The 22,593-nt window shown below is 37.4% G+C and overlaps 1 protein-coding gene across 3 annotated transcripts in view; it reads left to right on the top strand.

Annotated features, from left to right (window-relative positions):
• The window catches only part of PKIB (cAMP-dependent protein kinase inhibitor beta), a 134,811-nt gene that overhangs the window by 85,276 nt on the left and 26,942 nt on the right, over window positions 1-22,593 (top strand). For all 3 annotated transcript variants that reach the window (XR_009005265.1, XM_057528225.1, XM_007190778.2), the window contains one exon: window positions 18,298-18,474. Coding sequence is in view for 2 of the 3 variants with exons in the window: in XM_057528225.1 (XP_057384208.1) it covers window positions 18,298-18,474 (177 nt within the window). In the remaining variant the exon portion in view is untranslated. The remainder of the gene's footprint in view (window positions 1-18,297; window positions 18,475-22,593) is intronic.

Raw genomic sequence — 22,593 nt, 5'->3', positions numbered from 1 at the left:
TCTGTGTGGGGTGGCAGGCTCCTTCTTGTTACAGACCTCACAAAAGTTTGTCTCTGGGCCTGTTCCAGCGGTGCACAGTTACAAACGATGTCTGTGTAGCTTCTCCAAGCAGCCAGTGACAGTCACCAGGCTAGACTCAGTGACCTAGCTTGACCTTGGTAAACAAGACTGAAGCACTGACTAGTTATCGTGCTGTATTTTCACTGCCTTTACAGGTGGGAGCCTCAGAGACCAACTGCCAAACACAGGCTAAACCTGACAGCACCATTGTGCTGGGTATAGTCAATTAACAATTCTCATCTAGGAGACAGAGCATTTGGGAGCCAAAAGAGAGAGCAGTGGCTGACAAACACAACAAAGTACCACACAGGACATAGTTCACGCCTGCCAGAAATTACTTCTTCCATCTCAGGAAGCCTTCTTCATATCATGGAAACAGATAAATTGGCTAAGAGCAGTTAATGAAAGCTGACTAGGTGTCCTTGGTCATGGTTGGGCATGTTGTGTGGTTCATGACACCAATGGTTTTTATTGCCTCCTATTCACCTCACGCTGAGGTGAGGGCGATATTCCTGTCCTGGGGGTATGGGGATGGCTAAACACACAACACTTGACACTGGGAAGATGAGATTGACAGCACATTATTAGTCACGTATATTCACAGCCCAGGGAGAAGGATGCTGTATGCCATGCAGAACCTCATGGGCATTGTACTCAGGAACAGAGTGAACAACCAAGAACTGTGGGAGATAGCCTTTGTAGTAACAAGAGGGGATGGTGCCTCCTGGTTCTCACAAGTGGATGTGATTGACTTGTTTGAATAATTCCTCACGCTGACAAGGAACTACAAACCACTACTATGGTCCCTTTGATAAAGAGGATTGTTTGGCTAGGGTATGTTATCCATAGGAGCAGAGTGGGGAGAGACACTTATGATTAGGCCCTTTGAAGTCCTCCCAGTTTTACTACATGTCAGGGAAGCGTGTAATATTGAACCTCAATTTTAGGCCTTACACATCATGGAGAAATGAATGCTGTGGATGATTGTAAACTGGTTGGATATGTACCCCAGAGAGAATACATTTTAAAGTGGAAGTGAATGATTTTACTTTGAGTTTCAAGACTGTTTTCTGCTATAAAGGAAAAATAGGGATCTGTAAGTTAAAATAAGTTCTGTTAAAGAATAATGCAAATAAACAACAGATCACTGAAGAAATCAAAGAGGAAATCAGAAAATACCTGAAAAAAATGACAATGAAAATACGACAACCCAAAACCTATGGGATGCAGCAAAAGCAGTTCTAAGAGGGAATAACAATACAATCCTACCTCAAGAAACAATTGAATAACAATACAACCCTACCTCAAGAAGGGAGAAACATCTCAAATAAACAACCTAACCTTACACTAAAAGCAATTAGAGAAAGAAGAACAAAGAAACCCCGAAGTTAACAGAAGGAAAGAAATCATAAAGATCAGAACAGAAATTTATTTCTGTTGAAATAAATGAAAATTTATTTCATCAGAAATAAATGAAAAAGAAATGAAGAAAACAATAGCAAAGGTCAATAAAACTAAAAGCTGGTTCTTTAAGAAGATAAACAAATTAGCCAGACTCATCAAGAAAAAAAGGGAGAAGACTCAAATCAATACAATTAGAAATGAAAAAGGAGAAGTAACAACTGACACTGCAGAAATGCAAAGCATCCTGAGAGATTACTACAAGCAACTATATGCCAATAAAATGGACAACCTGGAAGAAATGGACAAATTCGTAGAAAAGCACAACATTCCAAGACTGAACCAGGAAGAAATAAAAAATATAAACAGACCAATCACAAGCAGTGAAATTGAGACTGTGATTAAAAATCTTCCAACAAACAAAAGCCCAGGACCAGATGGCTTCCCAGGGGAATTCTATCAAACATTTAGAGAAGAGCTAACACCTGTCCTTCTCAAACTCTTCCAAAATATAGCAGAGGAAGGAACACTCCCAAACTCATTCTACGAGGCCACCATCACCCTGATACCAAAACCAGACAAAGATGTCACGAAGAAAGAAAACTACAGGCCAATATCACTGATGAACATAGATGCCAAAATCCTCAACAAAATACTAGCAAACAGAATCCAACAGCACATTAAAAGGATCATGCACCATGATCAAGTGGGGTTTATCCCAGGAATGCAAGGATTCTTCAATATACGCAAATCAATCCATGTGATAAACCATATTAACAAACTGAAGGATAAAAACCATATGATCATCTCAATAGAAGCAGAAAAAGCTTTTGACAAAATTCAACTCCCATTTATGATAAAAACTCTCCAGAAAGTAGGCATAGAGGGAACTTACCTCAACATAATAAAGGCCATATGTGACAAACCCACAGCCAGCATCATTCTCAACGGTGAAAAACTGAAACCATTTCCTCTAAGATCAGGAACAAGACAAGGTTGCCCACTCTCATGACTATTTTTCCACATAGTTTTGGAAGTTTTAGCCACAGCAATCAGAAGAGAAAAAGAAATTAAAGGAATCCAAATTGGAAAAGAAGTAAAGCTGTCACTGTTTGCAGATGACATGATACTATACATAGAGAATCCTAAAGACGCTACCAGAAAACTACTAGAGCTAATCAATGAATTTGGTAAAGTTGCAGGATACAAAATTAATGCACAGAAATCTCTTGCATTCCTATACATTTACCATTGCAACAAAAAGAATAAAATACCTAGGAATAAACCTACCTAAGGAGACAAAAGACCTGTATGCAGAAAACTATAAAACACTGATGAAAGAAATTAAACATGATACAAACAGATGGAGAGATATATCATGTTCTTGGATTGGAAGAATCAACAATGTGAAAATGACTATACTACCCAAAGCAATCTACAGATTCAGTGCAATCCCTCTCAAACTACCAATGGCATTTTTCACAGAACTAGAAGAAAAAATTTCACAATTTGTATGGAAACACAAAAGACCCCGAATAGCCAAAGCAATCTTGAGAAAGAAAAACGGAGCTGGAGGAATCAGGCTCCCGGACTTCAGACTATACTACAAAGCTGCAGTAATCAAGACAGTATGGTACTGGCACAAAAACAGAACTATAGATCAATGGAACAGGATAGAAAGCCCAGAGATAAACCCACGCACATATGGTCACCTTATTTTTGATAAAGGAGGCAAGAATATACAATGGAGAAAAGACAGCCTCTTCAATAAGTGGTGCTGGGAAAACTGGACAGCTACATGTAAAAGAATGAAATTAGAACACTCCCTAACACCATACACAGAAATAAACTCACAATGGATTAAAGACCTAAATGTAAGGCCAGACACTATAAAACTCTTAGAGGAAAACATAGGCAGAACACTCTATGACATAAATCACAGCAAGATTCTTTTTGATCCACCTCCTAGAGAAATGGAAATAAAAACAAAACTAAACAAATGGGACCTAATGAAACTTAAAAGCTTTTGCACAGCAAAGTAAACCATAAACAAGATGAAAAGACAACCCTCAAAATGGGAGAAAATATTTGCCAATGAAGCAACTGACAAAGGATGAATCTCCAAAATTTACAAGCAGCTCATGCAGCTCAATATCAAAAAAACAAACAACCCAATCCAAAAATGGACAGAAGACCTAAATAGACATTTCTCCAAAGAAGATATACAGATTGCCAACAAACATATGAAAGGATGCTCAACATCACTAATCATTAGAGAAATGCGTATCAAACCTACAATGAGGTATCACCTCACACCAGTCAGAATGGCCATCAGCAAAAACTCTAGAAACAATAAATGCTGGAGAGGGTGTGGAGAAAAGGAACCCTCTTGCACTGTTGGTGGGAATGTAAATTGATACAGCCACTATGTAGAACAGTATGGAAGTTCCTTAAAAAGCTAAAAATAGAACTACCATATGACCCAGCAATCCCACTACTGGGCATACACCCTGAGAAAACCATAATTCAAAAAGAGTCATGTACCAAAATGTTCATTGCAGCTCTATATACAATAGCCAAGACAGGGATGCAACCTAAGTTTCCATCGACAGATGAATGGATAAAGAAGATGTGGCACATATATACAATGGAATATTATTCAGCCATAAACAGTAGCGAAATTGAGTTATTTGTAGTGAGATGGATGGACGTAGAGTCTGTCATACAGAGTGAAGTAAGTCAGAAAGAGAAAAACAAATACCATATGCTTACGTATATATGTAATCTAAAAAAAAATTTTTTTAAAGAAAATGGTTCTGAAGAACCTATGGGCAGGACAGGAATAAAGACACAGACATAGAGAATGGACTTGAGGACACGGGGAGGAGGAAGGGTAAGCTGGGACGAAGTGAGAGAGTGACATGGACATATATACACTACCAAATGTAAAATAGCTAGTGGGAAGCAGCCACATAGCACAGGGACATCAGCTCGGTGCTTTGTGATCACCTAGAGTGGTGGGATAAGGAGGGTGGGAGGGAGAGGCAAGAGGGTGGAGATATAGAGATATATGTATATGTATAGCCGATTCACTTTGTTATAAAGCAGAAACTAACACACCACTGTAAAGCAATTGTACTCCAGTAAAGATGTTAAAAAAAAAAAGAATAATGCAGTTATATTATTGCACATATTTTTTTTATGACTGAGTGAAATGACTATCTTGCTATTACGTGGATAAGAAATTATTGAAACTTAAAACTTCCTTTTCTGATACTATGGAAGAGTTAATGTCCTTTAAAAAAAACTCTAGTACACAGCACCCTAAAAGGTAGGATAAAATATTTTCAAAACTCTTTTTAAATGAACGTTTGTATTGGCAAATAAGAGAATACTTCATAAACCCAGAACAATGAGAAACCACGTATCTAGAGGCAGGTGAGTACTGTACTCAGAGGTTTCCCTGGGTTCCCTAGTGACTCACAACTTTTGTTTTAAAGAGCTGTGATCTGTGGACAAGGAAAGAAACTTTTAGGACCCACTCAAGTTGGGAAATCAGGATAAGGTTTAGTCTGTTCCATGGGTAATATGGCAACCCCTAACCTTCAAAGGAAGACAGTAAGAATACTTGCCAGTCCTGGCCTTGCCTTGGGTGGTAAAGAGGAAAGGGCTCTCCTGATCATTTATTACCAAAAGTGGAACCTCACACAGGTTTGCAGCTCTGTAGTCTGTCTAGTCTGAAAAATTCCATGCTGAGAATTTAAAGCTAACGAATTTGGTAGTTCCCCAGACACCCAGTGGAGGCAAATTCAGAGCCTGTGTAGAGGAAAATACTTTAACTCAGGTCTCACATAATTTCAAGGAAAAAGTTTTAAAAAACATGAGCTTACAACCCCAAATCATAAAACATGCAGGGAAATAAGCCACCGTGAGAGAGATTCTACATAAACAATAAATAACAGGATCAGACTAGTATAAAGAATTCAGATATTGGAATTACTCATATAGCATTTAAAAACATAGGTTTAGTATATTTGAAAAGAATAAATGAGTATATTTAAATTATGTGTAACTAAGGAATAAGATACTATAATATAATGAAGCAGACTTGAAAAAGAGCCAGATTGTCTAAAAATGAAAAATATAATAATTAGAAATTACAACTTGGTGTATAGCTTATACAGCGGATTAGACACAGATGAAGACTTAATATATATGTGTATATTAGATCTAGATGTATATTTATTTATTATAAGAAGTTGGCTCATGCTTTTATGGAGACTGAGACATCCCAAGCCCTGTCGTCAGCAAGCTGGAGACCCAGGAACTGATGGTATAGTTCTGGTCCAAGTCTGAAGGCCTGAGAAGCAGGAGAGCTGATAATGTCAGTTCCAGTCAAGTCTGAGTCTGAAGATAGGGAAACACGTATGGATGTCTTAGGAAACAGTCAGGCAGAAAGCGTATTCTCTCTGACTCAGCCTTTTGTGCCATTAAGGCCTTCAGTGGATTAGATTATATTGGAGCAGGCAATCTGCTTTACTCGGCCTATTGATTCAAATCTTATCCAGAAACACCCTCATAGACTCACCCGGAATGATGTTTAAGCAAATATCTCGGTACCCTGTTGCCTAGTCAAGTTGACACGTAAAATTAACCATCACAATCAGCAAACGTCCTGACAACAAAAAAAGGGATAAAGGAGGATAGTATCATGAAGTGCTTGTAGAATGTAACTTCAGCCTAGAGTGGTATACCTTGCAAGAATGAAGGTAAAATAGTTTTTTTCAGACATGCAAAAACCAGTGATCACCCCCTGCAAAAATTCCTAAAGGCTGGATTATATCCAGGAAAAAGGGGGAATTATGTCACAATTACAATGTGCAAAAAGGAACATTGTGGAACTATGTTATTATGGATATATAGAAGAATGTAATTCTTAAGACGTGCTAAAATATTAGACATGAAAGTGCCGTGTTAGCAGCTTGCTTTCAATTGGTTGAACGAGAATTGTGTGTGTGTATGTTTAGAGAGAGAGATTAAATATAACAAACTGTTAACAATTGTTGAAATCAAGTGGAGGTTATACCTTGTTCTTTCAACTTGTATGAAAATATTTAAATACAAGATTCACAGGAATACACTATAACTTGAAGCCATTTATTTAGTAATCCTAGAACTTTATTGTATTCATATGTAGTCATATATTATTTTAAGAACCATTTTTTTCCATGATTGACAATCTTCCCACCAATATCTAGTTTTCTGTCTGTGAATCTTCGAAGTCCACCAGCAATAGTTAGACCCTTACCATAGTTACAAGAGACCACATTAGTAGTTACACCCTTTGTCACAAATCAAGGAACCATATGTATATGTGTCTATTTCTGGAATCTCTATTTTATTCTATTTTTCTATTTGTCTATCCTTGAAGAATACCACACTATCTTAATAACTCATATACTGTAATGAATTTTCATGTCTGAAAGTATAAATTCTGAAACTTTGTAATGAATCTTCAGAACTGATGGTGCCCTATCTTTTTTCTTCTTTTTTAAAAAAGAAGCTATTCTTGGTCTGTGCATTTACAGATACTTTTTGTAAAGAGCTTATCCCTCCTATTATGGTGGGTTTGCTTACAAATGTCCCTTTTTAATAGCCTTCTAATCTCCTTCACTTCAGTTTCAGTTTTCAAACAGTGCATCTAGTACATATCCTTATTATGTGACTTAGAAAGTTTCATGGTTCCCCAGGGCTCACAGGAATAAATACAGTATCCTTTATAATAGAACTCATTTCATTGCAACTTGGGTTCTAGTTATGACCATGGTCCAACTTATTTTTCCAGCTCTATATGGCATAATACTCTATTATAGCCCCATGTTTCCTTTTCCTTTATTTGTAATTTGCCTTCTACACTCCCATCTTCATGCTTTAGCTAAAGATTTCTTTGGTTTGGTAAAGCCTTTTTATTTTCTTTCTACCCTCTCAAATATTAAGGCCCAATATGTGTTCCACAGCTTCTGTGAAGTCTCTCTTAATAGCCCCCAAATTCAATAACATTTCTACATTTTATAGTATTTTCATTTATACCACTTATTTAAATATATCATATATTGACTTCTATTTTTACATTTCTTTTAATGGTGTGTATTTTATTTGTATATTAGGTCACAGACTCTTCCAGAGTGAGGACCTTGTATTATGCTTCTTTTGTGTATCCCCACTGTGTCTATCACAGTCTTTAGTATTATTTGGCACTATTCACCCAGAATTCTGCACTGAGTTAAGGATATATTAGATGCTTAGTAACAATTGGTTGAATGAAGACTGAGTCTTTCTTCAACAAATATTTGGTGAGGTGTAATAGAAGGAGCAAGGAATGAGGTGTCAGATGTTGGATTGACCATTAAGTTCTGTTACGGAAAAACCCAAATGAACTTTTTGGCTAACCCAATAAAATGGGTTCTGGTTGTGCCTCGTCACTTGCTAGCTGGGTTGCTTGTAGCCAAATCATTTTACTTCTATGACCCTCAATTTCTGCACCTTTAAAATAAAGACAGTAATGACTTCCCTACAGCACAGAATCTCATAAGCTTATTCTCATTAAAAGGCTTTAAAACAGTACTCAACACATGTTTATGCCATTTTTAATATTATAAAAATCTTCATTATAGAAAATTTTGAAAACACAATCAAGTTCAAAGAAAATGATAGAAAACATTTATAGTAATACTACCAAGAAAGGACTACTGCTAAAATTTTGGTGTATTTCCCTTGCCATTTTTTTCTGTGCATATATTTTTAAAATTAATATTATGTGTATATATATACATTTATGTATAGGTTTTTGAACTTTTGTATTTGTTATGTCAGTTGAATATATTTTAGATACATTTTTCATGAGGACTTTTTTCTTTTGAGCTTATATAGTAATAAATAACTATAATAACAGAATCTTTTTAGTTTTAAAAAGTTTTCTGTAAAAGTGAAATGCATCCATATAAATAATTTTACTTCTATTAACTTAATTGTAGGTTAATACCAATATACATAATTTGATGAACAAAAATATTTCAATGGTATGATTTTTCTTTCTGAAGTATTTGCTATTTGGGAATTCGTTTTGCTTGTATGACCCAGAAAATCCTCAAAACAACTTTAAAATTTTTGCCACTGTGATTTTGATTGAATATTGGGCTTAATAAAACTCTACAGTGATTTCTTCTCCTGTGAAGAAAAATAAAATACTGAAGAGAACTTAGAGAACAAATCAGAGCTTGAAAAGGCTCAATTATTTTCCCCCGTTTCTCAGTTGGAAGAAAAAAGAAAAGATGAAAATTAAATTCGTTCAAAAAGGCACTAAGAGATATCCAAAGAATTTTTCTTTAAATTGAGAAAATAGAAGAAAAAGACACTACTGGAACTTTTAAAGTTGTATACACTTACAAAAGCCTCTTACCTATATATTAACTTTATTCAGTTTAATTAAGGAAAGGTTTGTGAATGATTTCAGTCCTTAGCCATGTCCCTTACTTTCACTATTGCATTTGGCTTTCGGCTATGCATATTTTATAGTCGGTATACATCCTGAAATTTTACCTTTCTAGAAATTTTTCTTTTTTCAAAACTTTTACTAAAAATTTAGAATTATTTTGGCCTGGAAAAGATTGTAGTTTTAAGATATAATAGCAACATGATATAAAATAAATATAATCTAACTTCAAAATACATACTTATAAGATATGTATGTGATATGCTTGTGTATGTGAACACTGAAAACCTTCTGGAAGGATATGCACCAGAATTATAACAGTGCTGTCACTGGATAATGGGATATAAGACAATTTGTTTTCTCTCTTTTATGCTTTCCAGAATTGTCATTTTACCCCAATAATGAACATGTATTATTTTCATATGCAAAAAGAAAAGAATTCATTTTGAAAAAGAAAAATGAAAAGATAATTGTTTCATTCAATAAACAAACTTTATAGAGTACCTACTAAGTACCAGGCATAGCTTTAGTGCATAGATCAGTGAAAAATCTACAGAAAGCCTTTGTAGAGCTTACATCCCAGTGGAGGGAGGCAGTAAACAACAAGTACAATCCTAGTAAGTTATAATTATAATATATGTTGGAAGCTACTAAGAGCTCAGGGAAAGGAGAGAGAGGCAAGGAAGCTCAGGAACTATGGGGAGGAACACCATTAAATGAGGTAGTCAGGACAAGCCTCACTGAGAAAGCAGAGCTCCCTCACATGATCTTTTGCGACCCTTCTTTCCTCACCATATTATGTCATTATGTTGTTACTCAGATGAAGAATTCTTTTTCAGGCATCACGAAGAAATTGAGAATTTCAATCCCATATTACCTATTAAGGAAACACTTAAACAGGGTTTGTGGTGAGAGTATATGGGGAGTTCACCTTCTGGGGGAAACTCTCTAATGAACAGTGTAAGGGAGATGTGGCTTTCCATGACAGGTGGCTTATCTGGTACAGCTGTTGCAGAAAAGTAGCCAACTCTGAGGGGTGTGTGTGTATCTGTGGGGCTGGGTCGGTCAATGGGGAGGTGGAAGGGAGGTTGTAAATAATTCTTTTTTAAATGTTCTTTCTTTTTTTAAACACCAAGTTTCTGGCAAGGTCTCAGTGTTAATCTCTTTTTGTCTTTGTAACTCACATCATCAGAGGCTGTCTCCAGAGCCACGTCAACACCATAGTTTAACAGGGTAATTGATGTTCATAATGATAATCTATTATAGTACCTATAAATTAATATGACTGATTTCTAAACAAATTTCATTTGTGTAGTTGTTAACCAAGCACATTTATATTCATTAGTTCGGTTCTAAGGTAGTAGAATAGGTAATATTAATCCTACTTCTGATAATTGTGGAAACAATTAACTGAGAAGCCTTGCTGGAAGTCGAAAGTCTATTAGAAGGCAATGCAGGATTCAACATCAGGGATGTTCACTTTTAGGTGAACAAACTTTTCATTGCTCCATATAGACTGCTTAACAAACATAAGGACTAATTTAAAGGCACTCATCCCAAGGGTGTACTAATGTAGTTCAGTAATGCTGTCATTGCTCAAAACTGCTTTGAAATCTTCAGAAAACTGAAAATTCAGTTTCCTTCTGAATATATGCAAATCTAAATTACTTAAGGAGGCTTTGAAAAGAACCTGAAGTGCAATGAAAGAGATGGGCAAACAAATGGGACACACAGTTGGTAATTAAGAACTATAATTAAAAACTATAAAATATAATGTTGCATTTTAAAAATAATATTTTATCATTATATTATACATGAATATAAAATGAGCTGCACTTATGAAGTCACAAACATATTTTGAGAGGTGGAATAAATATGTAGCTTCCTAAAGTTCCTTTGAAGGATGTGGTACACATTTACATGTATAAATTTTTGTATGTTAATAAAAAGAGTTCTATTGTTTTGTATCACACTGCATTTTTCCTTTTGAAGACAGATAAGCATATATGCTATGAAGTTTTCTGAAATAAAAGCATGTAATTGAAAGTGTCCATGCTTAAGATATTGCTTTAAATTACCTTTAAATTGGAAGAGTAATTATGGGACTATTTTTTGTCATCAGTGGGTCACTCTCGATAGTAATCGTAGGCAAAGAAAATAAGTCCAGAGGATAAAAGGGCTTTATTTTTCCACTTGTTGAGAATGAAAACGGTAAAGGAGAATTACGACGATAGGATCTGGTCTTTTAAAGTATTAAGAGGATTGCATATTTGTACAAGGGAAACCTGATGAATTATATGTAACTGACTTCAGGTTGGCAAGTCTGTTCACAATTAGCAGACATCTGGTCTTGTCCAAAGCTCCATGAGACATTTGGTCCATGTCTAAATATCCTTGAAATTTAGTCCTATACAGACCATCCATGAGCATATTTGGTCCATGCCAAATGGTTTTGGACATGACCAAATATCAAGGACCTTTTGGTGTGGACCAAATAAATGTCTCCATGGATGTTTTGGAAAGGACCAAATATGAACAAATATCAAGGACCTTTTGGTGTAGAACAAATGTCTTAACGGATGTTTCAGACAGGATTGAGTGGTCCTGCATGCAAGGCTGTTGACAGTTTAATGTATATGGATCTTTTCCAGAGAGGACTGGTGTCTGGAGAGTATAATTATCCAGACGCCCTGGATGAGGGTGGTTCTATAAGAGTTTGTGCTTTAACTACTGTTCTGCATATGACTATCAGTGTTACTTACACCTGCAAGGCATTGTGTTTGCCAAAGTCCACAGCCTGCCTCCAAAGCTATTTTAATGTTAATGTAACAAATTTCATTTTAATATTTAATAATTGAACTTTCGGCTTTTGTTAAGAATATTAATAATTAAAAGCACCTTCACAGGCTATGTTTGCCTGCTCATAATTTATAGGTGTCAGCTATTCATTAAACTTTTATTGAATTTTTTAGACAATTATGTCCCAGTCCATGTACCAGGCAGAGGGATACAAAGCCATCTCTACTGTGACCACATTGGTCAGAGTCAACTTCCCCTTCTCTCCTTCCTACTGATGTCATCAAAAGTCACTTGACATTTAAAAACCACCGTCTTATTAAAAGGGGAACCAACTTCTCGGGGTCCTGTGTTCACGGTGAGACCGGAAGGGTGCAAACAGACCACATGAACCTCAAAATTGTATGATTTTCCCTCCAGTGCAAAACTTGGGCTTCTGTGAGCTTGGAGAGTCTTTGTGCCCCTTTCGAAATATAGGAACACTTTGTGTCCAAGAGTGATTGGAAAGGGCCAAGATAAGAAGTGGCTGGTCTGAGAGCAGCCTCTCACTGGCACTTGCTTACTCATTCTCTGGGACCCTACTCAGAGGCTGTTTTCCCATGAAGTCTGGCCTCCTTCTCTCCTGTGGAGTTAACCACTCCTCCTCTGTGCCTGTGGAGGAGCTGCCTGCCATACCACCGTCCCAGGTCTTCAGGTGGGGCGGGGGAGTCCTTACTGATTGTGGCAAATCTCATAGTGACTGTGACTCCCACGCTCAAGGGGGTTGCATGGTTTGCTGCAATCTTTTTCATCTATAGCCACGTCAGCCTATATTATTATTCTAAGTGGCCCTGTCTTAGTCTAGCAAGTGTCATTGTGCGGGAAAGGTACTCAGATTTGTTTACTGCTTTACTTGGAAGATTACGGGAAAACGAGTTTGACTTTGCATTTTGAATTTTATAGGTTTAAGCTGTCAAAAATCCTCTGTGATAAAAATAGCTTCCATGTACATATCAATATGTGTTGGAAGAATCTGTAATATTAGCAAGCAAGAACCTAAGCACGGAAAAAAAAGTGTGTCAACAGGCAAAAGTTAGGATTCCCTTTGGCTTGTACTTGAGGCACAGAAATTTGGAGGAATTTTTAAAAAGAGAAAGGTCTCTAAGTTAAAAAAACAATTTTTATACATGTATACATTCCATGTAAGCTCTGTTTAGCCTAAAATTGTCTTGATACTGAGTTGAATAGGAGCTATGTTAAAGAATTCACATTTTAGAGGTGGATACTTTTACTTTATTTCCAAAGAATAAGATTTAAGATCAAGAAAGGTAACTGAAAAGACCAGAATGTGTTTGATTTCACCAGACTATGGGTTCCTCTCTGTAGCTTGTGAGCCTAGCGCAGGGCCTGGCACGTAATAATTTAGTAGGAGCTTGATAAATGACTGGATGAATAAATAATTATCTGTGTTCGTTGGTCCACGTTAAGAAGCAACTGTTATAGTTCTTTTACCTTGTTTGGAAGAGGCTTGTATATTCCGAAACAGAAAATCAAACCAGAGAAATCTAGCATAAGGTATTAAGATTTTGAAAGCTGGGGAGAGACAGATGATATATTTGGTTATCAGCTGAGACCAGTGTATGTCTACCTCCCTCTCTTTCTGTCTTTTGGCCAGAAAAGCACTGACTTTCCAAAATACATGTTCTTCCTTTGTTTGTTTAGTTTAAGTGTTTTCTCAGATAGCCTGACTCATACTCCCAGAGAACTGATTTAGAGGGTAAAGAGTTTATTCCAAGTCCTACATGCAGAATGAGTAGTGGTTTCACTGAGGAGGACGAGGTGACTGACATGGATGCAGAGATTAGAAAAAAAGGTATCCGCCTCCTTGTGGTCTGGGCTTCGAATAATGAAGTTTGAGAAAAGAATGAGTGTGAGCTAAGAAGATGGACCGTGCCAGTTGAAAGGGAAAGAGGTTGCAAACATTTCTCTTTGTTTATAATTATGCTTATAACATACTAACATACTCCTAGCAGGCAATTTTCAGCCCACTGGAAGCTGACTAGTGCTTTCTTTATATATAAATATATATATTCCTCCAGTGCTCCATTTAGCTTGAACGTCTTTGTCTTCTTCAGCTATGCTGGTGTTGCATTTTCATATTTTGGAGACTGCAAAGATCCTGGCATGTGTGTAGATGTGGCTGTGTAATGGTATTTTGTTAAGGCATACTGAAAATTGTGTATTTTCGGTAGAGGAGAAAGTGTGTCCCAGGCATTTGTAAATCACATTATCTTGCTATGGGCTGTGCAAGGACTTCTGTGAAATCTCCCAGTGTCCAAATGGTTTCAGCTCCTGTAAGCAGCCACAGTTGACAAAGCAGAACTCATACAGATTCCACTGCTAATTCTGTAGAAGAAAAAGAGGAAGAGTTGCTAGTGAGTCAACTGCCTTGGTTAGCAAGCATAGACACAATTAGCTTTAAGCCCAGAAGATTGAAAGAACATGGAAGTTAATCTCTCTTTTGTTTCTCTTAGTAGTGTTTCCTCATCTTTCTATGGGTTATATATTTTTTTAAATGTCACAAAGCATTGAAGAGAGCAATTCTCTCTACTTTATATGTATGTATGTATATGTATATATATATGTATATATATCTATACATAAAATATGTGTGTATATATATATTGACTGCATACGCAATCAGTGTTGCATAGGATAATAACAATAGACAAGTAGGATGGCTAGTTGGGGTAGTGAGAGACTTTCACTTGAAGATATACTCTTTTGGGTAAAATTATCAAAATGTTACTTTAGAGACATTCGGTGTTCGAATACCTGTGTATTCATAATTTTGCCAGGTGAATGTGTTTCAAGTCCTTTATTATTTTAACACATTATTACAAGTTAAAATATGTAAGGAGATACCAACAGTGGTGAGTATTCTCCTTGTTCTCTCTTAAATTCCCAACTAGAATTTTTATTCTTTTTACGAAGTTGAGATTACATTACATTCATTACTTTTTCTCTTTTCCCCTCATGCTGTAAATATTTCTTTTTAAACTTGCTTTGTTTCACAGGGTGTCAAGAACATATCTCAGTAAGTAGATCTGACTGGATCTAACACATTCTTTTTAAGAGCCATATAAAATTCCATAATATAATATATATGGTTTATTCAATCATTCCTTTCCTGATGGACTTCCAGATTATTTCTAGTGCTGCAATAAACTTTCTTACCAGGGGATTAAAAGAGCCCAGTTGAGAATCACCCTGTGCATTCAGACTCTCTTCCCAGTGATCTCTAAGTCACCGGCACATTCTGTCGGGAAGATCAGATGACTTCACTACAGAAAGCTCCCTGTCCCTACAGCCCTGTAGGGCTGAGCTGGGCAAACTACCCATCTTGTGGTGGAGCCTGACATCCTGGTCACTCAGCATCAGTGACAGGCTCTGAAAGGAAGATGGTGCCTAATGAGTATTTGGAAAAGGACCAAGGAAAGCTCTGGAGTAAAGTAACCTGTTGCTTGACCTCCCTGCATATCCAGTTTTGTTTTGATCTTAAAATGATAATTAATGAGTATAATGTTGACAAACTTTTAGATGGCTTGTGATGGTCTTGTTTTCTAACACCAATCAACAAAAAAGGACTCATTTAGAAAGCCTAGGCCAGAAATAATAGTATAAAGGCAAAAGCAAAAACTTTCAAGATAGGAGCCAATAGCAAAGAAAAAACTTGGAGCCCAGAATGTCTTCTTCCATGTTGATGGCCCACTCTACAGGCCACCTTTTGGAAGTTTTCTGTCAATGTGCAAATTCTAACTCAGTACTCCTTTGACATATCCCATTTTGCTAAACATAAAATATATAGCATTTAAGTATTTTAAAGAGTGTATCTTAATAATCTTATATCTATTGTTATCTTCAGTTTTATGATTTTGGACTATCAGGACAGTAATAATCAAGGTATTCGGGGAGCTTCTCCTCCAAGCTTAGCATAGTTAACTTCTTTGCAATTACACAGGAAGATGCTTCACAGAAATAAACACTTCATCATGGCCATGGCTTTTGATGTGATGTTAATTGGCTGGGGACAGAATGGGGGCCTGCAAATGGGGTCTGTTTCCAAACTGGTGTCAAATACTCCTCATGAGCTGTAGAGAAGCGATCTCTAATTGAGATTTGTGTGTCATGGGGAGTAGTGCGGGGGGCTCACAGATAACCAAACGTTCAAGCCAGAGAGGAATACCTATGAAAAGGCAGGGAATTTCTTTCTTTTTCACACACACATATATATATACGGTTGACCCTTAAACAACATGGAGGTTGGGGCACCGACTTCCATACAGCCAAAAACCTGTGTATAACTTTACAATCCAACCTCCATATCTGCAGTTCTCTGGATTCAACCAACTGTGGATTGTGTAGCACTGTAGTACATGTTAACTGAAAAAAATCCACATATAAGTGGGCTTGTGCAGTTTAAACTGGTATCATTCAAGGGTCAGCTGTATATAATTTTTTCTATTTAAAAAGTAATGAAGGGCAGAATCTGAAGTAGCTGTTGTTTGGCTGTCTGTATGTATCACCAGGATTTAGAAAGATAGTTTTGTGGTAATCCATGTCATCTTGCTTTCAGAGTGAACTGAAACTGGATTTGCATCCTTGTGTGCTAAGTTAGCAGTTGTTCAACTTAAAATAAGTCACTTCACCTTTCTGAGCCCCAGTTACCACACCCATATAGTGAGGGTTATTTCTCACTACCTCACAAGGATTATTGGGAGGTTTATCTGAGATAATAGATATGAAAGTGTTCATGTAGTATTGAATAAATTCTGGTTTCCCTTTTTAAAAACTCAAGAGGTCTTTCAAGAAGAAGGTGTTTCTTGTTAGGACTAAGGGGGATACATAGGAGGTGGTGGCCTAAATAAAACTTAGTGAGAAATGAACAGCAATGCTGGTAATCAAACATATGGTTTTATAGTTACAAAGAGTTTCCATGTTCTTTATCTCATTTGTTCTTTGCTAGAATTCTGTGAATCAGTCAGGCTAATGTTTATATCCGTTATCTAGGGGAGGAACCGTGACTCGGAGAAATTAACCAGTATCACCTTGCAGGCCTGTAATGGAGTGTTCTTTTTGACTAATAGTCCAGTGCTCTTTACTTTATATTGTCAATGCCAGACAATTGGCAAATACTCAACAGGTAGGAGTCCAAAATTATGTCTGAAAATCTAGCATTGTTGTCAAATTGTCCATGATTCCTGGAAAGATGAGACCATCTGGGGAAGTAGCCTAGACTCTACTCCTGAACTCCCACACTAAGCTTGATGTGCATTTCTTGGTTGCTATGGACCAAAGAAATTGTGTTTCTAATATCAAATGCACCATATTTTGTGACTGTTTTACTTCATTTTTAGCATTTCCTGAATTGCAGTTAACTGATTGGAAAGCGCTCCCTTCTAACTGAGGTGAAAACTTTGGTTTGCTTCGTGTAGGCCAAGGTTCATATATTTCGGCCCTCAAGTACCACAGATGAGTATCTCCATCTCTTGGTTGATACTCAGCACATTCTCTGTTATGATGTTATCTATCCTTGTATGTATACCTTTTTTCTCCCCTTGGAGAGTACAAGTCCCCTAAAAAAGGAGAGTAAATCATTCCTCTGTACTCTCAGGGCCCAGCTGAGAGCCTAGCATTTAATGGGTTCTCAAAAAAAAAAAAAAAAAAAAAAGTTTGCTGCTGCTTTTGAGATACTCTTCAGTGTTGACTTCTTAGGAAAGATTCATTAGAAAACATCATATGAAAGAGAGGGCTAGTTTTAAAATAATGTCTGCTACCTCCCTCGCTGTATAGTGAATGGTCTCTTGAGAATTCTTTCACAGAGAGAGACAATTGCTAGGAAGATAAAGGATGCTTAGAAAAGCACTAGTTATTACCATGTCCACTTGAAGGCAAGAAAAGGTAACACTGGTTCTACTCTCCCAAACACAGACATGAGTCTATTGAAAATTAGGTCTGAGACTAGAGCAGAGAGAAATACACAGCTGCCACTGGGGTAAAAAGCCTTTGAGATAAAGTTGAATTTCTTATTTCTAAAGAGTAAGAAAAAAGTGTGTTTTGTTTGGTCCTTACAAATTATAGTGATTTGGTTTCAGCCTAATTAAGCACTACAAGCAAATACTGGCAGGCAGAGTCTCCACAGGAGTGGCCAAGCAAGTCAGTTTGCATTTCCTTCCAAGCCCTCATTTGGCTGATCCATCCATAGAAAAGCAGAATAAAAGGCAAGAAATTACTGCACCCTAAAGCATCCAAGTGGCTCCTTCGGCTCTGAGGTTATTTATAGCAATCTGGCTCACACTGAGGCCTTCCTGCTTTATTCAGCGAGGGTACAAAAGTGCAGATAGAAGCTCCAGGACCTTAACATAGACATAGATGCAGGGTACCATCAGTGATTAGATATTCAGGGCTTCTGTGTTGTTGATGTAGCCATGCCTTTTAACCACCACCAGTGTGAACACGGACCTTGGACTAGGCTCATCCTCTTCTTCATGTGCACATTCTATTTGTAGATGTTGCTATGAGGACAGATTCATCAAAAATGACGGATGTGGAGCCTGTGGTCAACAATTTTGCATCATCAGCAAGGGCAGGCCGCCGGAATGCTCTAGCAGACATCCAGGGTTCAGCTGCCATGGGCGGAACCTCGGAGTTGCCCCTCAAACCGGAGGTCCTCTCCGGGAAGGAAGGTAACACTCAAAATCCTCTTAAAATCAGCAGCATTTCTCTCTTCTTCATCCTTCCCTCTGGAACAAGTCTCCCTTTTAACTAGTTAAGCTTGTTTACTAAAGCTTCTCAGCTTTTGTTTAAAGCTAAGTAAATTTTTTTTCAGCCTTTCTAAAAGTGGACTTTTCCTCATATTATCTCCTAGATTAAATGTGGAAACTGAACATTATTCATTGGATGTGTATAGTTATGCACAGTGCTAATGCTTGGGAATACAAAGGTGAACAAATATAATCCATTCCTTCAAACAGCTTACAAAATTTCTTAAGACGCTCTCAGCAATAAAGTAATTTTTCTTCTGCCATCCATTGGCAAATCACTTTGGAAGCTTCTGCTTCATTGTAGTATTCTACAAGCTCTTCTATTTCTCATAGCTAAGAATAGGTTTATTATCAACTAGAGATGGGAACTTTAAAAGTTGATCATTCTTTAATCAGTAGAAAAAGTTGAATTCAGAAAAAATGAGAGCTATCAAACCAATGAAGGAAAATCTTGGGTCTTTTACCCTGTTGCTTACATACAGTTCATAAAGCTTCCAGCGTTTAGTCTTGTGAAAATAAATATAATAACACTTACAGTAAAGTGTTGAGTCCCTTCACTTAAAAACATTCAAATAGCTTAAAGAAAGTTTTAGTACCAAGTCATTACCAACTTACCTGTGCTTTGTACCCCATTTTAGACTTCAAAGTGGACTCCAGTGTGTGTGTAGAAATTTATTCCTGGGGACAATGAGGCAAGAGAGAGCTGGAAGCTTCTGCACCTCTACCCTATTCATGTGAGCCCTAGACGAGGGCTCTTAGTTCTTTGCCTCAGGAGGTGACTTTCTACCTGGTAAAATTACAAATGTTCCTGGTATGATCTTTATGAAATACTTATATCCTTGTTAAGCCAGGGACTGTGGCCTAACCTTGGAGTCCCACGGTTAATTCACCTTTTTCTAAAAATCATTGTATGTACCATAAAGGATACTAAAGTAATAGTAAAAAAGTATACACGTACACGTAAACTATCATAAGATAAAAGAAAAGATGGAGGAAATGAAAGAAGAGGAATAAAAATATGTGTAATGTTTTTGGCCTTTTAAGTTAAAAAATGTAATCTGATTATCAGGGCATGATATTGCTGTTGAAGAGCCATCCTCAACTAGCGAGGTAGAGAAGATAAGCTGCTTGTTCATGTAACAGGCCTAATTAAAGTTGATAGCCCCTAAACACACACACAGGCCTAATTAAAGTTGATAGCCCCTAAACACACACACACAATAACCTTAATGCTTATTGACATTATTTAGTTAAACAAAAGAGAACAAATACACTGTAAGAAAGTTAGTAGTGCCTTCATTTTATTTTGTTCACTGAAGAGACCATTATCTGAAAGAATATTGTTTCTATTTTTATATTTTCCTTTAAATCATTTTGAAATAAAGTTGAAGGTATTAACTAAGAAACTCAAAATGTTAAAAGTGAATCCACATAGTAACACCCGGATGTTAAAGAATACACAAAAGGAAGTAAGTTTATATAGGTAGATGGCATAGACAATGTTTCACTAACAAAGCTATACATAAATAGCTTTAAGGTCTATCTTCTTTTTTTATTAGCTAAGTATAGACATTAAGGATTTAAAATGAATAGTTTTCAATTGCTAATAGTAGCAAAAATCTAGAACCTATCTCAGACATTATGGTTTCAATGTTTTAGTCATTTAAAAATAGAAATTCTGGGACAGATCTGCAAGTTTCCCTCAGATCAATCCTCTTTCGTTTTTGTTTTTTGGTATTCTTAAGTGGGAAGAAATCTAGGATCTCAGACATCCTGCATCCTGCGTGAAATTAACCTGCCTGAAATCTTCCTAGTTTATAATCCGTCTTAATCTATCCCTTACAAATTGATGACCATGGTAGGGAGGACAATGATGCCCTGTAACATATCAGCAAGAGGTGACAGAGGGTGGCAGCTTAGGAAACTGTAAATGTCACAAAGGGCCTTTCTTACCTCCCACCATCACTAACTATTCATTTGATCCACCATTCAACTTAGTGCCAAGTGCTAGGCACCATTCTAAAAACTGGCCATATAGTAGTGAATAAGACAGACATGAACTCTTACTGTTATGCATCTTATATTCCAATGGGAGAGTTAGAGTGTAAACAAATAAATATGTAAGTCAACAGTGATATGTTATATCAGAGAATTAAAATAGGATGCTGCGTTAGAGAGTTACTGGGTGGCTACTTTAGACTGAGAAATTCCAGATGTCCTAACTGAAATCTGAATGGCAACAGTATGTTTTGAATAACAACTGAATGGTCCAGGCACAGGAAAATCAGAGGGAAGAGCATTCTTTGCAGAAGGAGCAGCTTGTAAAAAGCTCTTAGAGTGGAACAAGGTGGACGTGTCAAGAAGCATAAAATCTGGCCACCATGGCTCGGGGGCAGTGGGTAAGAGGGAGAGTGGTAGAGATGACACTGGAGAGGAGGCAAGGACTAGATCTCTTAGGGCTTCAGAAACCTGGATGAATAAAGAGGATATTATTCTAAACGTGAGGGTTTTCAGCAGGGGAGTGATGTTCATGTTTGAATACCCACTTTGTTATGTGGAGAATGGATTGTAGAAGAGAAATAATGGATATAGTTGAGTTAGGAGGTGCAATCCCCATTAGGAAATGTTTTGGGGCCAAATTAAACATTCAAACTCATAAGACCACATCTGGGCCAGTCTGCTCAGAAGTATACAGGTTTAGAAACACAGCAGGCCAGAAGGGCTGCATTACACCATCTCCTTCTGTGGAAGTCCTTGCAGCGATCCACATAAGCAGTCCTGGGGGCCAGTCTCTATGCACCTCCACCCCACCACTCACTGAGAACTCAGGTGCAAGGGGACAAGATCTGCACCAATGGGGGCAACGGGTTAGAAGCCCCATGTCCCATGGGGGCTAATACTTTGTAACAAGTCCTTGGACACTGCTTCCTAACTTCTCTGCAAGGGACACGCTCAGTTATAAGTGTCATGGCATTTACGGAATCCCAATGCTATGGTTTCCTACCAGGTATTTACAGTTCTCATATAGTTTCTCTCAGTACAGTTGTACTTTACCATTTGGGTCATTTTTACCATACGCTTAGTAACCAGGCTGACATTCCACCTGAATCAGGTTCCCAGGGTAACAGAGCTAGAAAATTAACCCCAAGTCAAATTTGTCCTTAGAGAAGGATAAAGGGCTTTGTTGACTTTACCTGTGGGACAGTTGCAGTAGTCCAGTGAAAGACGATGGCTCTGAGTAGGCAGTGAAGATGGAGAAAGGTGGGTGGATTTGGGATATATTTTATAGGCAGAATTCATAGGACTTGCTGATGAATTGGAGGTGGTGGAGATGACTACAAGTAATGAAGAAGAGAAATGGAGGATAATTCCTGGAGCAGCAGGGTAGGTGGTGATGCCATATACTGAGAAGGGCCAGCATGGAAGAAAAGCAATTTTGAGGGTTAGAGGAGTGATATCTGCTTGCTGCATATTCCATCTAAGAGGCCTATGAGACATCCAAATGCTGTGAGCTCTACTTTCAAAATTGGTTCAGAAATCTGCCATTTTCTCCTTCAAAGATCTAGTCTCTTGGTACCTCTCCGACCCCATTTTCCGTCCTTTCTTTCTCTGCACAGTCCCAATTGCAGTTCTTCCTGCACACTGCTGCCTTTGACCTTGACGTTTTCTCTTCTTGGAATGCTCTCCTCCCTGCTACCCAACTAGCTAACTCCCTCACCTCCTCAGGTCTTTACTCACATGACCCCTTCTCAGTGAGGCATTCCCAGCCAACCCTATCTAAAATTGCAACCTCCAGGCCCCAAGACTTCTTGACAATTCCTGATCTGTAATTTCCTCTGTAGCACTTCTCACTTCCCACATGCCACTCATTTTGCTTATTTTAATTATTGTCCATATTCCTCACAAGAAGTTCCCTGAGAGCTGGAAGGTATGTTTGTTTGTTTGTTTGTTTTCCACTGCTTGGTACATAGTGCTTGAAAGTTGAAGAACTGAATGGCCTATCAGATTTCTTTTCAAAGATGCCATTGATGATTTTGGCAG

The sequence above is a fragment of the Balaenoptera acutorostrata genome, chromosome 14 (genome assembly GCF_949987535.1).
Source record: "Balaenoptera acutorostrata chromosome 14, mBalAcu1.1, whole genome shotgun sequence".
NCBI lineage: Eukaryota > Metazoa > Chordata > Mammalia > Artiodactyla > Balaenopteridae > Balaenoptera > Balaenoptera acutorostrata.
This window is presented reverse-complemented; position numbering and strand designations above follow the sequence as displayed.